Source organism: Corylus avellana, chromosome 4 (assembly GCF_965113065.1).
Source record: "Corylus avellana chromosome 4, dhCorAvel1.hap1.2, whole genome shotgun sequence".
Classification (NCBI taxonomy): Eukaryota; Viridiplantae; Streptophyta; class Magnoliopsida; order Fagales; family Betulaceae; genus Corylus; species Corylus avellana.
The window spans coordinates 30,311,651-30,328,001 of NC_142493.1; the positions used below are offsets into that span (position 1 = coordinate 30,311,651).

General features: G+C 38.1%; 3 protein-coding genes and 1 non-coding gene across 6 annotated transcripts; 2 read left to right on the forward strand and 2 right to left on the reverse strand.

Moving 5' to 3' along the window:
* The first annotated feature begins 3,909 nt into the window (after window positions 1–3,909).
* LOC132179917 (TCP family transcription factor) lies at window positions 3,910–5,921 on the forward strand. Its single transcript, XM_059592721.2, has one exon. It carries the CDS (start codon window positions 4,221–4,223, stop codon window positions 5,031–5,033), a length of 813 nt encoding a protein of 270 aa, XP_059448704.1. The 5' UTR covers window positions 3,910–4,220; the 3' UTR covers window positions 5,034–5,921.
* Window positions 5,922–7,281: 1,360 nt separating this feature from the next.
* Window positions 7,282–7,353, reverse strand: TRNAT-UGU (transfer RNA threonine (anticodon UGU)). The gene has a single exon. It is a non-coding gene; the product is annotated as a tRNA-Thr (tRNA).
* Window positions 7,354–7,436: 83 nt separating this feature from the next.
* On the forward strand, window positions 7,437–11,399 carry PFD5 (prefoldin 5). Its single transcript, XM_059589367.1, has 4 exons — window positions 7,437–7,677; window positions 8,954–9,057; window positions 10,311–10,388; window positions 11,095–11,399. Exons 1-4 carry the CDS (start codon window positions 7,473–7,475, stop codon window positions 11,176–11,178), a joined length of 471 nt encoding a protein of 156 aa, XP_059445350.1. The 5' UTR covers window positions 7,437–7,472; the 3' UTR covers window positions 11,179–11,399.
* A 133-nt stretch (window positions 11,400–11,532) lies between these two features.
* On the reverse strand, window positions 11,533–16,017 carry LOC132177137 (putative RNA helicase SDE3). 3 transcript variants are annotated; one of them, XM_059589363.2, is made up of 5 exons: window positions 15,936–16,017; window positions 15,784–15,858; window positions 14,711–15,583; window positions 13,731–13,952; window positions 11,533–12,743 (listed from the first exon to the last, which is right to left on the reverse strand). In XM_059589363.2, the coding sequence occupies exons 3-5, from the start codon at window positions 15,581–15,583 to the stop codon at window positions 11,790–11,792; spliced, it is 2,049 nt and encodes a 682-aa protein (XP_059445346.2). In that variant the 5' UTR covers window positions 15,784–15,858; window positions 15,936–16,017; the 3' UTR covers window positions 11,533–11,789. The 3 variants fall into 3 exon arrangements, with proteins under 3 accessions (XP_059445346.2, XP_059445348.2, XP_059445349.2); XM_059589365.2 differs by having other exon boundaries at window positions 15,960–15,978; XM_059589366.2 differs by lacking the exon at window positions 15,936–16,017 and having other exon boundaries at window positions 15,720–15,916.
* Between the last annotated feature and the right edge of the window lie 334 nt (window positions 16,018–16,351).

The window sequence follows — 16,351 nt, forward strand, 5'->3', positions numbered from 1 at the left end:
GAGGTCCAGGAACATGATATATAGACGCAATTTCATCCACACGATATATCTGGTTTTTATAATCCTCCAACCTGTAAAAGTAGCAAGGTTGAACATAATTCCAAAAACATCCTTATATGAGTATCTCACACAAAAAACAGGTCCATAATAAGTTGTCAATTGTCATTGCCGCGAGAAAAAAACTACAAAGGTGGCATACTACGTAAATAAACAGCTGGAGAAGTGTCAATTTTGTTTGCTGGGACTCACACACTGACTGACTTCATTAAAGCGAGGAACAGTTATTTACGCGCACATACAGCGAGCGTGCAATCACGCTTACTCGCGTAACACGTTTATGTGGATTTTTCTGCTTTTTGTCATCACTTAAGCTCGCCCGGTTGGGGGGGAGATTAGGTGATTGGATACCCGATAACCCGTAACCGTAATCTGTAATTTGGCATTGCCTTCAAGAGCGTACGGAAACCTTTTTTTCAGCACGTGCGGCTCACACTCTTAGGTTTAGCCAAATCCTAAGAAAAATTGTTGAAGTTATTGACAACTTAAAAAGATGGTGTTAATTAGGGCTTTATCTGATTAGGGCTACTTGGTTAATTATCTTAAGATTAGTCTTTTCAATTATCATTTTAAGATTACTCTTTGCCATTATTATTTTAATATTAGCTTTTATCATGAGATTGGGTTAGCTATGTGTTAATAAAATCATTTGGTATTTAGAGCCAATAATGCATTATTCATTGATTTCAAGGCAAGAATGTGGTTACATTTCGGTTAATAACGCACGATGATGTAAATGGCGAATCTATTAGTCAAGTTTGATAAAAGTTGGATGCTATAATTTTATACAACATTCATCAAACAACGCTGATGTAACGCTTTCAACTAATTCTTGAATTAATTATTGTTAAATAATAAAAGATATCATAATTGATTTGGAGCCCGAAAAAATTCTGCTTGACAATTTACATTGTTGAAGAGGCCCAAATTCCTTCTAAGAACCTACTCCCAATCAAAGCCGTTACTCGCAATTACAAGTACCTAACGATTTGTTGAGAATGTTAAATCACATATGGTATTAAAATTTTAAGTTGATAAAAATAATAAATTTAATTAATATTCCGGCAATAAATAATTTTAAGCTGAATCTCTATGAACGTAGTCCAAAAGCTTAAACTCTGTGAACATAACCCTTAGAGTCTGTTTGGAATTGCGTTTAAGAAATAAAGCTTTTAAATCAAAAAGAGCTTTTGGGTAAAACTTTCATTTTTAAGTTTTTGTCAAAAGTGTTTTTTTGACCATTTTTAAGCTTTTTAAATTTTTAAAAGCGCTTTTAATTTTTTTACCAAACGAGTATTTTTTCTTCAAGCAGACTTTTTGAGTATTAAAAGCACTTTTAAGTCACTCAAACACAATCTCAAACAGGCTCTTAGTGGTAACTAATTTGCCAATACTTGTCAGGCATAATCAGATTATCCTTTGGCTTATATTCCTATTACTATAATAAAAAAAATAAATGTTGTTTATCCATCTTTGTATATATTTAGTGGTTCAGTAGACACAACCACCAAGGGAATTCCTTTTATCTTTTCCAGGATAGTGATGTCAATGAGCTCATATGTGATCTGTGGCCCTGTGGATATAACTCCAATCTTAGGTAGTTAATAAAAGATCTTAACCAATCCGACCAGGGTTGGTTTAATTTGATTTTTCAACAGCCTAGGTTCAATTCTAGGTCAAAACTTTGTGGATCGACAATCAATACGGCATTTATGTCTATTATTTGGTTGTTAATATTAAAAAAAAAAAAAAAAAAAAAAAAAAAAAAACCTTCATAAAATTATCTTAACTTTTAAGTGTTTTTAAATTACCTTTTTAATGTTTAAAAACTCTTAATTTAGGGTATTAACTTTTTAATTTTTTGTAATGTTTCTTTCCATTAGAATATTCCGTTAAATCTTGTCAAAATTCTCAAGATACCCATTTTTTTTTTTTTGTTTACAAAAAAAAATTGCAAAGATTCAGGCATAAGTATTTTTGAAATTTTGGTTAAATCCTAACAAACGCTTGAATCCTTGCAAATTTTTTATTTTATTTTTTTATAATAAAAAAATATGGGTATTTTGAAAATTTTGACAATATTTAACAAAAAAAATTATAAATTGAGAGTTTTTAAGCATTATGAGGTAATGTTAAAACATGTGAAGTTTATGGGGGATTTTGTGAAGTTTTCCTCTTATTTGCATGCAACGAATACAAACCAACTAAAAAAAAAAAAATTATTTTTTCTAATCAAATGGGGAAAAATGTTATAAGGGATGATATTTCCCCTTCTTGATCCGAATGAAAAATAAATGAAAGATCCTATATGAATACTTTCAAACACATGATAGAAAGCGGGTTATTTAGCTAAAACATATGCCCATTAATTAGCACATCGTGACAATTTCAAAGCATTTAAGCTATAAAATGAGGATAATTCTAAACTTATATCCAAAATAATACTAGCAAAATTCCAAGAAGCAGAAACAGCAGGAGAGTTTGATTTGGTTTGGCAATGGATTTAACTTTTTACAACCAAATTAGATGAACTTGATTATAATTATTCAAAAATACTAAACTTATAAATGATTTATAACTCTTTTATAAATTGCTGACCTGTGCCCGTATGTGATTAAGGGGTATTATTATTATTATTATTATTATTATTATTTTGGAAGTGGTTGAAGTAGCTTTAATCACACATGCTCATAATTCCATCAAGAATCATAGATTACCCAACCGATTACGACTTGCTAGTTCTATTTGTTAACCATCATTACCTAATATAGGCAGAATACTAGGATAAGCAATTCTACCTACTCAATTAAAAGACCCCTTTCCAAATTTCACACTCTTCTCCAAGTCCACTCATACCCCACCTAAGGGATGAACCTAGCTTCTAAAAATTGCTTTAGCAAATACAAAAAATACTATACGCACGTTTTTTTTCTATTTTTTTGAAAAAAAAAATTAACTTTCATCATATTTATAATTATTTTCTTAAACTGAAAAAACTCTTAATTTAATGTATTTTTCAATTTTTTTTTTTAATTCCATTGGTTAAATAAAAGAGGGGCGTCAAAATTTTCAACATACCGAAAAAAAAATTACAAAAATTCAAGTGTTGGTCAAGATTTAACGAAATTTACAAAAATACTCACACCTAAATATTTGAATTATACATATATATATATATATATATATATATATATATATATATTGAAAAATAAAGGTATTCTAAGAATTTTTATAAGATTTAACGAAAAATCTTAACAAATGAGTGGAACTGAAAAAAAAAAAATTAAAAATTAAAAGATGGATATACTAAATTGAAAATTTATGAAATTTTCAAGAGTGATTTCAAAAGTGACGACAATTCATATGAATGAAATGAATTGTATATGCAGTAGCATTGTGGAAAATCAGTGCAAAGTGTGAAATTAGAATTTTCTTATCTCCACGTGCCTTGACCATCTTATGATTATGAAGATCACTAACTCTATCAAAGGAATAGAGCACATGTGGCTGTGGACCGTGGAGAGGGGTGCTCTACCAAACACACAAACCTTATAAGTAGATAACCGTGGATTTTCACTTGTCGTTTTCCTATTTGACGTGATTAAACCAAGAGGATGCCGAAACTTCCCGGACCTTAGCTGGATTTATACCCGAACCCTCAACTCCAAATGTACGGCAACGGGGTGGGTCCCGGCTTCACAAAACCCGACTTCAAATCCCTCTGCACCCGCATTTATTCAATTTAAGGCGCGTGAGAGGGCGGGTGGGAGTTTGTTTTTACACGCACTCAAAGGCACAGAAAAAAAAAAATTCGAACCAACCAAAGAAAGGAGAAGAAGAGAGGAAGAAGCTAAGCTACAATGAGCTGTGCCTGTGGTGTGTGAGAATGGGGCCCACCACCCATGTGCCCTCCTCCTGTCTCCACCAGCTCCTGCCGCTCAATCATTAGTCCCTCTGTTCCCCTCCCTCCCAAAACCCTCTCTCTTTCTCTCTCTCGCTCTCAAAATTTCTCTCTCTAGATGAACTCTCTCTCTCTCTCTCTCTGTAACACAAACAGCTCATCGCAGCCATAACACTCACTCTCTCTTATTATTTATTTTTTTTAAGTTTACAGTGGGGTGTTGTCTCTTTCTCTATCTAGGTCTAGGGAAGACTAAAGACCCATGTCTAATTCAGATGGAGCGAACAACGGCGTCACAAACGGCGCTATAATAGACCCGCAGAGGCAGCAGCAGCCGCCGGGGAACGGAGCGTTGGTGGTCAAGAAGGCGCCGTCAAAGGACCGTCACAGCAAGGTGGACGGCAGGGGACGGCGCATCCGCATGCCGATCATATGCGCGGCCCGTGTCTTCCAGCTGACTCGGGAGCTCGGCCACAAGTCAGACGGCCAGACCATCGAGTGGCTCCTCCGCCAAGCGGAGCCGTCCATCATAGCCGCCACGGGAACGGGCACTACCCCGGCTAGCTTCTCCACCGTCTCGGTCTCCTTGCGCGGTGGCGGTGGCTCCGCCTCGCTCACTTCGTCCTCAACGTCCGCCTCACTCTCCCACTCTCTTGACCACAAGCCCTTGCTGGGACCCACGCCCTTCATCTTGGGTAAGCGCGTGCGGGCCGACGAGGACGGCGACGGCAAAGACGACGGCTCCGGAGGAGTCTCCGTGGGCCACACCATGGGCTCTCTGGGGGCCAACGCCCCGGGATTCTGGGCGGTTCCGGCCAGACCGGACCTCTGGAGCTTCGCTGCTGCTGCAGCAGCCGCCGCGGGTCCGCCGCCGGAGTTGGTGGTGCAGGCGCAGGCGGCGTCGCATCACCAGCAGTCGTTGTTCCTCAGTCATCATCATCATCAGCAGCAGCAACCCATGGGCGAGGCCTCGGCGGCCAGAGTGGGAAATTACCTCCCAGGGCATCTGAATTTGCTGGCTTCCTTGTCGGGCGGGCCGGGGAGTTCGGGTAGGAGAGAGGACGATCCTCGCTGATAATTCCACTTTCTTTTGGTGCCAGTGGTGGTGGTGGTGGTGGTGTTCTTAATTTGGTATATAAGAATATGTGTATGTTTATTGCCTTTTCTTTTTGTGTGTGTGTGTGGTGGGGGTTGTGTGCCCATGGAAGAGGATTTTTAGTGAATTTGTTAGGTTTAGGGCTTTTAGTTTTGAGTGGAGGAATTAGGGTTTGTGGGTATTTGGGGATTCAATTAGGGGATTCACTACTTTCTTTGAAGATTAATTAGGGTTTTAGGGTTCAAATTTGTTTAGGTTTTGGGGGGTTTTTGTTGGAGGAGAGAGGGAGTCAAGAATTCGGTTTTGTGCCGTGGAAATTGCGATTTGGGTGGTTATGCAAGTCCAGGCCAATAATTGTATAATTTCGGGCATTTCATGACAAACTTGGGATTGCTGTCTCTGGTTTTTGTGCTGCTAGTTTGTCAACACTTGCGTAATTGCATTTTCAATAGAAGTTTGGTCAATTGAAGTATGCAGTTAAAAAAGCTGATGCACCAATTCAGTTCTCTCCAAGTTTGTTGGAATACGCTGGTGTGCAATGGTGAATGAGAAAGCCAGTGTCTTTGCTGGATGGATTTGGGTTCTTGTCCAGAGGAGAAACTGTGGTGATTGGTGGAGGTTGATTCTTGCTCTCTCCTTGGCTTTCATGCTCTATCTTCCTTGTAATGGGTCTCGATAGCTACTGGGTGTTTGAAAGATGCTCTATTTCCTCTCTGTAATACCTCAAGCGTTTGAGAATTTTATCAGTATTCTTAGCCATTTCTTAGATTTATCAGCGTGAAAATAATGTGTTCATCATCTCTTGTATGTAAGTGGATTGTTTTTGGGTGCCTATGGTGTGAATAAAAAACCCATCTGTTTCTCTCACCCCCTTTCTTTTGCTTTGTCTCCTCATCGCCTGCTCTTTTCTTTTTTCTCCTGCTCTCTTCTTATTGCAGCTTACTTTGTGTGCTTTTGAGTTTAATTTCGAACCCTATAATGCAAATAATAGTCGATTCTATTGGTTTCTCTTCAGCTGTTTTCATGAAAATTTAAAGTCCCAACTGCAACAAAACATGTCCATCTTGGTCTTCACGTCATTGACTACACAATAATGGAAAGTGGAAACCTCTCATTCATTGCAGTTCATCAAGAGTTATTGGACTTTAAGATTGCCCATTGGGTACATGTTCTGCACTTTGCAGGCAGACTTCCGCCGCGCATTCCCACATTTTGCTTCCCCTGACGGTTATCTGCTAAACCAATGTAAAATTGATCAGGAAATTGCTGAAGTTCTGCATCAAAGCACTGTGGTTACCTCCCCTGCATTTTCATAAAGTTGGGAGCAGTCAGGTGAAATATCTGCTACCCTGTAGGCTCAAAAGAAGATGATGATGATTATTGACTAGTGAGTGAGAAATTATGAACCCAGTGGGTTTAATCACCACATGGATGTGCTGCATCTGCAAGGGTGTGAGTGCACAATCGTTTTAATCATCTCATAAATATGTACTTGTGGATGTGGATTATTACACAAAAAAAAAAAAACATAAAGGGCCAGCACCCAATAATTGATGGGTCCCCCTGAATTAATTGTCATGACTCATGGTGGAAAATCTGGATGAGTTATGATTTGGGACCATCTTCAGCTTTACTCCTGTATTCTGGCCAAGATAAGAGGTACAATAATAAAATAAGACGGGTTGAAATTGCTTGGAAAACCATACTTGACCCACGTTTCCTGATTCGATCATGGACCTGGGCCATTGCAAATGGGTCACGTAGTCGGCTAAAAGTGCTCGAGGGCTCTTGTTGCCCACACAACACAAATGTTAAATTTTTTAGGCTATTGCCTTGGTTGGTATTTATATACGTCATCTACTCGCTACCATTTTCCACATACTTCTTGCTTGCTGACGTGGGTTGCTGACGAGTGTTGATGTGGAAACTTAGCCCCCCCACTCCTTATCTATTAAATGGTGACGTGGCTTCCAGTTTAGCAATAGTCTTAGTGTAAGTCGTATGGGGTCTGTCTATTTATATAATAATAATACAATGTAGGGTAAGAGTCTGGACTGAGGTTCAGATTTGGGTGGAAAATGCTACAATCGTGTGGGCCGCATCTTGAGTACACCCAAAAAAAAAAGAAGAAAAACTTATTTTCATCAAACTACAGACCTTCAGTTTGTGGGCTGTGAGATTCATGCGGAGAGGGATAGAGAGAGGGAAAAGTAGGCAAAAACTTGTTTGCCCCCATGCAGGATCGAACTACAGACCTTCAGTTTACAAGACTGACGCTCTACCACTGAGCTATAGGGGCTCTTGTGGGACTCATTCTCTATTATTTTTAATAGCGTTTTTATTTAGTCGAAAAACTTAAAAAAGGCACTCGTTTTCCCGATCTATGAAAGAGCCCAAGTGTGTGCGTTTTGGTTGGCAATGGCGTCGTCGAGAAGTGGAGGAGGGCCATCGATGAGGGTATCGGAGATGGAGAAGATGAGCCTGGAGCAGCTGAAAGCAGTGAAGGAGCAGGCGGATCTGGAAGTGAATCTGCTCCAGGACAGCCTCAACAACGTCCGCACCGCCACCTCTCGCCTCGAGCTCGCCTCCTCCGCTCTCCAGGACCTCTCTCTCCGTCCTCAAGGTCTCCACTCTCTCTCAATTGCTTCGTTTCTCTTTTCTCCTATTTGTCTTCATTAAATCTTTCTCGTTTTAAGAACTCCTATAATGAAAACAACTTATACCTCGAATTTCAATGTAAGAATTAGTGATGCTTAGTGAAACTGTAGAGATGAATGGGTAGCTTGGAGAGCTTTCCCTTTGTGCGTGATTCCCGATGATTTGCCGTCTGTTTAGCCTTCTTGTAGGCCTCCTATCTACTGTGGTGCCTTTAGTTTCCCATTTAAGTAATGACCTAAGGCTTACAAGAAAGGAGTACAAACAGCCCTTCTTATTGTTGTCCTTCATCTCCAAGTTTTTTCCTCGGATTTGGTCATCCAGTGCCCCATGACGGGGATGTTTGCTGCATCGACTAGGGCTTAGATCTAATTTTAGTTCTGTTTAGTTCAGAACTTCAGCTGTAATGAAGTAAAAAGGTGCCAATTGAATATTAACAAACCTAAGATCTCAACCCTTTATTGAACATGTGACAATTGAATATTAACAATTCAAACCCATCAAAAAGTCACGTATTTAAAAAAAATTAGATTAGTAAAAATAGTTGGTAGTAATGACACTGAAACGAGTTGTAGATAGGATATGTGTAAGAAGAGAGGGGAACTGTAGATCACCTTTTACTTCTCTTTGAGGTTGCTAGGGCCTTATAGAATACTGTCTTTGGTCTTTGTGGGTTAGAGTGGGTTATGCCTCGTCAGGTGGCGGATCTTTATGCAAGTTGGAGTGGGCAATTTGGCAATTCTCAGAGTACAGCAGCGTGGTATATGATTCTGCCATGCTTAATGTGGTGAAACTGTAGATTAAAATTTGTGTTTACCCTACTCCAACTCTATAAATAGTTGCTAGTTGACCTCTTGAAGACTTGAATCAATGATATTGAAAAGAAACTGTTTTATTTTCTTTCCTCTCCATGTTTGCTCGCACGTGAAGCCGTCCATGATTATGAAGATGAGTAAGTCCTTCCAATTAATCTTTATTCCCTGCCCCCTGTTTCCCAAAAAGAAAAGCACCATTCAAATGGAAACCAACAAACCATAAACAATAGTTCAGAATTATTTTTCTTCTTTTTTTACAGCTCTCTCTGCATGCAATTAGAGTGCAGCTCTCTCCCCGAACTCCGCTTTCTCTCTCTCTCTCTCTCCATGGTCATGGTTGTGTCTTGTTTGTGAGTGTTTGTGCGCTTACATCTATTTATTTACCTGTTTTAACATTTTTTTTTTCTTTTGTTGTTCTGTTGATTTTAGGAAAGAAAATGTTGGTGCCTCTTACGGCATCTCTATATGTACCTGGCAGACTAGATGACGCAGATAAAGTCTTGGTAGATGTTGGCACTGGATACTTCATTGAGGTCAGTTTAGCTTCTGATACTGTATGTTGAAATTCTTTAGTTATGTCATAAATTTTGTCCATTGGTTTCATATTTCATGCAAATTACTTTTGTAAAATTTACTTGGCCTCTGATTGGACACTTAGAAATTTGTAGGAAAAGAGAAGAAAGTATGATCAGCCTCTTGAGCTTCCAATTTTTATTCCCCTTGCTGCTTCCATTCACAATGTGGTCTATGTTTTATTTTGTGTATTAGTAGCTTATAGTGTTTTCTTTTATTTATATATTTTTTAAAAATTATTTCTGTAGTTCGAAATAGTTAGTAATCTGAAATCGAATGATATTCAAGTAATTTAATTTTACATTTTGTCAACAACCAAGCATTACGATTTTGATTTTTCCTTCTGGAATTCATGTGCTGTTAGCTTTTTGTTTTTATATGTTAAGATATACCATAAGACCAATAAGTTGATTCGAGATCTCACTATCAACCTCTTGGCCTAAAAAAAGTAATATTTCTCGATAAAATCAGTTGTTTAGGATAAAATTGTATCCTTAGGAACTGTACATGCACCTTTTGATGCATATGATTTTACCAAAAATCGTGAAAAACAAGAATGGTTTGGGTTTGATATGTTGTTGTGGTACAATAAGGTGTCAATAGCCATGTCCTGCTTTCTTCAGATTATAGATAAGATTGAGGAGTAAACAAGACTGGGGAGAATAGGGTTATTTGGGGACAAGAGTGATGGAGGTCTTAGATAATGGCAACAGCCCTTTAGTCTTTTGAAATTCTGAACCTAAGAACAATGTTGTAGAAAAGAAAAGAAAAAAAAAAAAAAAAAAAAAAGACAAAAAGATTAGGGGTTTTCTCTCTGAGCACAGGACTCCAGAGAGACATTGGGTTGATCACTTATTTTTATTTAGCGGTAAAGAGGCTTTTAAGAAGGGATGATTGAGTTTGCCATTTTGGTCACTGGAAACCAGAAAAACGCTGGGAGATTTTTTAGGCTGTATGCATCTTATTTCTGTTCTGCAGAATCTGCTGACATATTATAATTTTTGAACCACTCATGTCTTTGGTTTATGTCTTACCTTGTTCATGTCTTTGTTTGAAGGAGAGAGTAAATGCACTATTCTACGCACCTCTTTTTTCCTTCTCTTTTTAAAATCTATGTGGGGATTGTTGCCTCACCTGTGAGGTACACTTTCTTGCATTTGAATTTTTCACATTAATGCATCCCAATTTTATTTTGTTCATTATGCATTTTCAGAAAACAATGGCTGAAGGCAAAGATTATTGTGAGCGCAAGATCAACTTGCTGAGATCTAACTTTGACCAACTTGTTGAGGTATGTTCCCAGTATATATGATACTGATTTTTTTGATAGATAATAGCAGTTTCCACTCAAACCTTTGCCATAAGCCCATAACATACATATTGTAAATTCGTAGGAGCTTAAAGGTATGCAATATAACATCAGAATTCTGTCTCTTGTGTCCAGCATAAGCCATGATTGATGATTTAAGGCTTCCCTACACTCCAATGCCCCCCTTTAATTTTTCTTTATTCTTCTTAAGACTGATGTTGATATTTACTAGAAAAAGGACAAGGATGAAGTTGCACCAGCAAGGCTGCAACAGAGTTTACATAATTAAACAAAGAAAGGGCTGTAACAGAGCTTCCAAGAGAGTTCAGCCTCAAACCTTTCAATAAGTGGCATGATTTTAAAATGACTTGTTTCTTTCGTGTCTTTCACCATTTAGCTCCCGTGTGAATTTGGCTTTTAGTGTATATTCAATGTATTAAGTATTTACCTTAACGATATTAGGTTTGCATCACACACACATACACGTATGTGTGATGAAAATTAATTACCATATGTAATCTAGATTAAGAAATACAAAATAAGTAATCGTCTTTAGGCTCAGGAGGATCCCTTAAAAGAATTGAGGCTTTTATAAATGTTAAATATTTAATAATTGGGTTTACTTTATATTAATTACATTGAATTATTGTTCTCTTCTAATAACAGGATTGCGAAATTCTAAATGCAGGTTGCTTCTAAAAAGAAAAGCGTAGCAGATGAAGCTGGGTTAATCTTACAGGCAAAATTGAAGCAATTGGCTCCTTCACCATAGAGGGAGTCCATCATATCTGTAGTGCCATGTTGAATTATTGAATTCAAGTGCCTTCTTTTGAAGGACTTGTATGTAAAAATTCCTAAAATCTGAGTTAGATTTTGACTTTAACATATTTGCTTTTTGCTTTTTCCTCTTTTCCTTTGGGACAAGTGATTCCATATGTGAATTTAGGGATCAATTTTGCTATATGAAATGGGTTTTCTGGTTTTCTGCGCCTACTACCAGTCGTAAGTAATTAAATTATATTCGGAGGTTCAGACAATTCACCTGGAATTTGTTTAAGCTGTCAGCATTAACACGATCGCGTGTATGCCTACCGCTTGAAGCCTTGAATGGTGTATAAATAGTTAGTGAAGTAACACAATAATCCCAGGAATCGGATATTGCTTGTAAATAATACATTAGATGAATCTGATGAGTCATCCAAAAACACAAGTTCATGGGAAGAGAGAGAGCATTCGATGGGAGAATGTACATATACAGTTTAGATGACGATGCAGAAACAAGACACACAAATAGAAAAGCCTAGTAAGATGAGAGCATGTACACAAGTGCATATTTCTGTTCACACAAAAACAGTAGAGATTCAAGTGAGTGACAGAGAGGTACTATCGGTCAAAGGCATCCAGCTTTGCGATAAACATTGGATTGTTGGGGATCCTATATGGCCCGAGTTCAAGAAGTCTTTCAAAATATGATTTCCTCAATCCATATTTCCTACCCACGTCAGAGCGGACCCAACCTGAATGGTCCCCGGGTGCACCAGTAACTATAACTGATGTATTATCATTAGCAAAGTTAGCCAAAGCTACCATTGCCTCCGGCTCCGTGGCTGATGAGGCATCCACTAGAAAAATATGGCTAAAATGTCCAGCAGCTATGCCTTCATTGTGCAATCGAAAGCTACTCACAAAAGTTGAGAGAATTATCCTGACTTTCAGAAGTTGTTGGACGGAAGGATAAGCAAAACATTCCCCTTCTATTGGACATGAGCTAAGAATGTCAATAGGAACCCCATCTATCTCTCGAAATGCAGCGTTGGCTCGAAACATATCCGATTCTGGGATCTTCTCCTTCAGACTTCTGTTCAGCACGTCACATGTTCTGTTTATAGGAGCACATACAAGAATTCGATTATTTGGGGAGGTTTTATATGCTTCAAATACTGCTTCTCGAACAACCACTCCAGTTCTTGATAGTTTTGCTTCTTTAGTTGCAGACTTATCCGCTTTAGTTACACTGAGTGAGCCCCCAAGAAGATAAGGTGGTGAGCCGTGAAAGCTTAAAATGTGATGAACGGCAGCAAACTCATCTATACCAAGTTCCTGATAGTCAGGAAACTGAGCAGGTGGGGTGTTCTTTCGGTCAGTGCATTCAGGAAAGAGGAAGTTCTGAAACAAAGGATCTGATGCAGCTTCAATTGCTTGGCGAGCCCTTTTTAGACAGTCTTTGTTGAATGAGAAGCTGATGTCATATTTGCAGGTCGAAGAATGCTGTGAATGGAAATCATCTCCAAATTTGACTAGTACACGGGTGCTCTTCGCCACGCGATGGATAAAACCCTGCTTACCATTTAGACAGTTAGTGTTGTAGATACGATAAACAAGTGAATTCATAAACTCTCTTGCTGGGATTTCTAGAATAGTTAAGGTTTTATAAACTAGAGCTTTAGTTTCTTGTTTTAATGCCAAGAGAAGAATCAGAGCAAAACCACAGCAGAACCAGGACAACCCATCAAAGATTCATATCTTATAAAATATATTTTACAATTGGAAGGGTAAAGACGAAATAAAAACATGAGTGAAAGAAAATTGTTATATAATGGACAACTATCCCTATTCAATCCACCAAAGTTGATGGCGATTGGTAGATGGAAAATGGTTTTTTGGTTGGGGAACCACGTCACATCAATTTTGGTGGATGGGATGCGGATACTTGTCATTAACTACAAAGGCCTCTAATGACACAAAAATAAACTAATACTTAGAATTGATTTTGGCGCAAAATAAATGTAGGGCTGATAGGATACCCTAGATTTGTTTATACATCTAATTGCACTCCATAGGTGATAAACATTCACTATGAATAGTTGATAATGTCCTAAAGGAATAGCTCAATCGGCTGTGAATCACGTCTCATGAAGCAAAGGTCACTAGTTCGAATTCCCTTCCCCCTTCCCTTATGTGGACATATAAAAACAAAAAAGTTGATAATTAATTTGATTTTATGATAATTAATATCAATACACTACTCAATAGTCAATATCTGCTCAAACATTTGATGTGTGAGAAGGACACATTCTTGTCGTCTTGATTTTTAGCTTACTATACTTGTTGCCAAGGTAGAAAAGCGCAAGCACCTCTAACCTCAAAATGCTGTAAAGAAATACCATTCTAGACCATTTTAAAACTCAAAGAAAAACAATTGATTAACCCATAAGACTATCTCAAGTTGCATTATGGATGCATATAAACCCATGTATTCATCACTAACACGAATTCTGTGATTTAATCAAGCATATGTTAATGGAAGTGGAAGCGGAAGCTTACCTGAAACGGCTTGACTTTTTTACCCGAAGGTCGTGCATAGACCAAGTCCCTTGATAAAAGGAATGGCCGCTTCTCAGGAGCAGAATCAAACTCAAATGCCACAAAGATTTTATCATCCTTCTTAACACTTCCATCATACTTTTTGTACTTGTTTGACCTTTTTTTATTTTCTGCTTCATCCAACTCCAAAATCACGTTCTTCAATGGGAAATTACTCCATTTCTAATTCCAATAAAAGCATGAAGTTACCACAAGCCAGAATGCAAAAGCATACAAAATTAAGAAATTAACAGTTTTGCATCAATCACAAAGTTCTACTATAATGCTCCATCATACAATATTATATGATAGATTTCTGCAAATAAGATTGTAAAACACTCTTAAAAGATCTCGTTGTGATAAAAAAAAAGAGGAGTGAAAATGGGATAGTGAAGAGAGAGAATTAAAAAAATAAAAATAAAATAAAATAAATTGAATGTTTGTTTTGCTCCTATATATCATCTATGAAGGGTCTAACAAAACTATTCAGTTCATTTACACTTGCCACCCTCACATATACAAGAGTTCAAACATTTTAATAAGGGTTTTTAAGAGATGAAGTGGAAGGATTCTCATTAAATCTAGGGACCCCTCTTTCCATTTTGTATTGGAACAGATGATTGGTTTTGAATATTTCGTTGTTTGTTGACTCTCTAGGTTCAAATTCTATTGTTCAAGGGAGAAAATAAATAATTATTTGTTGGTTGCCCCACCAAGGAAAGTTCAAGCCTGCAATCAGATACTCTTTTAACAAGAATACAACTGTGTTCAACAGAGATAATGAAGATTTTAATGCCCAAAGTCAGCATTAACTAAGCAATTCACCATAAACAAGATAGATTTCAAAGCAGATAGTAGATAAGATGGTTGATATACCAAGTTGTTTTCTTGACAAAGCAGCTAACTTAAAAACAGCAATGTCTAAGGGCATTCATGAGTACCTCCAAGTAGTAATCCTCAGCATATAACAGAGCAGCAAAGTAGCGCTTATAATTAAAAGAAGACAAAGGCTGCTTTAGAACTGTAGGCACGATGCCTCTCTCGATTAGACCTTTGATATCCTCAGGAATTGCATATATAGGTGATGTACCTTTCAGCGAAGATAGAGATGGTTTATGAGAAGATGCGGGTTTCTGGGATGAAGATGGGGCGGCGGGCTTCGGGGATGATCGGAGTGGCTTAGATGATGATGGGGCTAGTGAAGGTGAAGATTGAGGAGGTTTAGAGTAAGTTGGAGAAGAATCTGGAGGGGGTTTAGGGTTGTTGGGGGAAGATACAGATGATTTAGAAGATGGACTAAAAGAAGAGGGAGGCAGATCAGGCAGATCAGATGAAGATGCAGATGCAGACGATTTAGAAGGATATGTTGGGTCTTTAAGGGAAGATGAAGATGGAGACGGTTTTGATGCAGATTGATGTGGTTTGGGGAAAGATGGAGGTGGTTTAGATGAAGATGTTGCCGAATTAGGGGACGAAGGAGATGGACTAGAAGAAGATTGGCCATGGGATGGTTTATATGAAGATTGAAATGGTCTAGAACTTGTTGAACTCTGATGAACTTCGTTACTTCTTTCCAATAACTCCTGAATATGTTGTGGATTGGTTGTCGATGAATCGCCGACATTTGGTTGATCAAATGGAGCACTCCGCGTCACCCGAGTCACCAGAATCACCCGTGAGCTTGGAAAATTTGGTGGGGTTGTATTCACTAGATGATTTTTGTACACCGGATTTCTGTTCCGAACATTATGATCATCACGACGTTCGTCTTGGGAACCAAATATGCGTCGCCAGAGTCTTTGAAAAAGATCCATCTGTGATCAAAGCACACTCATTTAAACCCTAAACTGTTTGGTTGCTGAGAAAAGTTTTGAATTCGTTTTAATCGTACTTTAAAGATCAAACATACAGACAAATAAAGAAAAAGGAGCAAGCAATGATGAATCTTACACTAGATTTTCTTCTGAAGACCCAAAAAAAAGGTTACAGATCCAAAATGAAGGAATCAACTTACTGATCCGGAGTGAGTGTCAACTCATGTTCTTTCTACTTTTAGCATCTTCTTCAGGCTTCATCCCACTATGGTGATCTGCACAAGTGAGCAAATGAAGCTGAAAGTGATGAAAAAGAATTATTAAAAAATTAATAATAAAAAGAAAGACGTACAAAGATAAGATAAAGAGCGCAGACAGAGAGGACTTTGATTCTCTGGCGGTCTTCAACCAATTGGCTGAAATGCGCATTCCCTGCACTCGCAGGGGTTGAAGGTGAAAGATTAAAGATTTTCCATAACCTTTCCACACAAACAACCAAGCGGGTATTGCCACATCACCAGGCTCAGCTGTGGCTTCCATGCATTGGCAAACTCCAAGCATTCGTGCGTAGACTGCGGAGCACTGGATATATAGTGCAGAGGCTACGGAGAAGGGTAGAAGAGAGGTTTCCTTCCTCGTACTATATTATATTATATAGTCGAATGAAGCTGTGAAAGGGCCCACAATCTGCACTTTTTCGCTTATACACTTGGACGGACAAGATTGTCCTTCCATAGACATCGGACAATGTTCAAGAAAGCGTGGGTT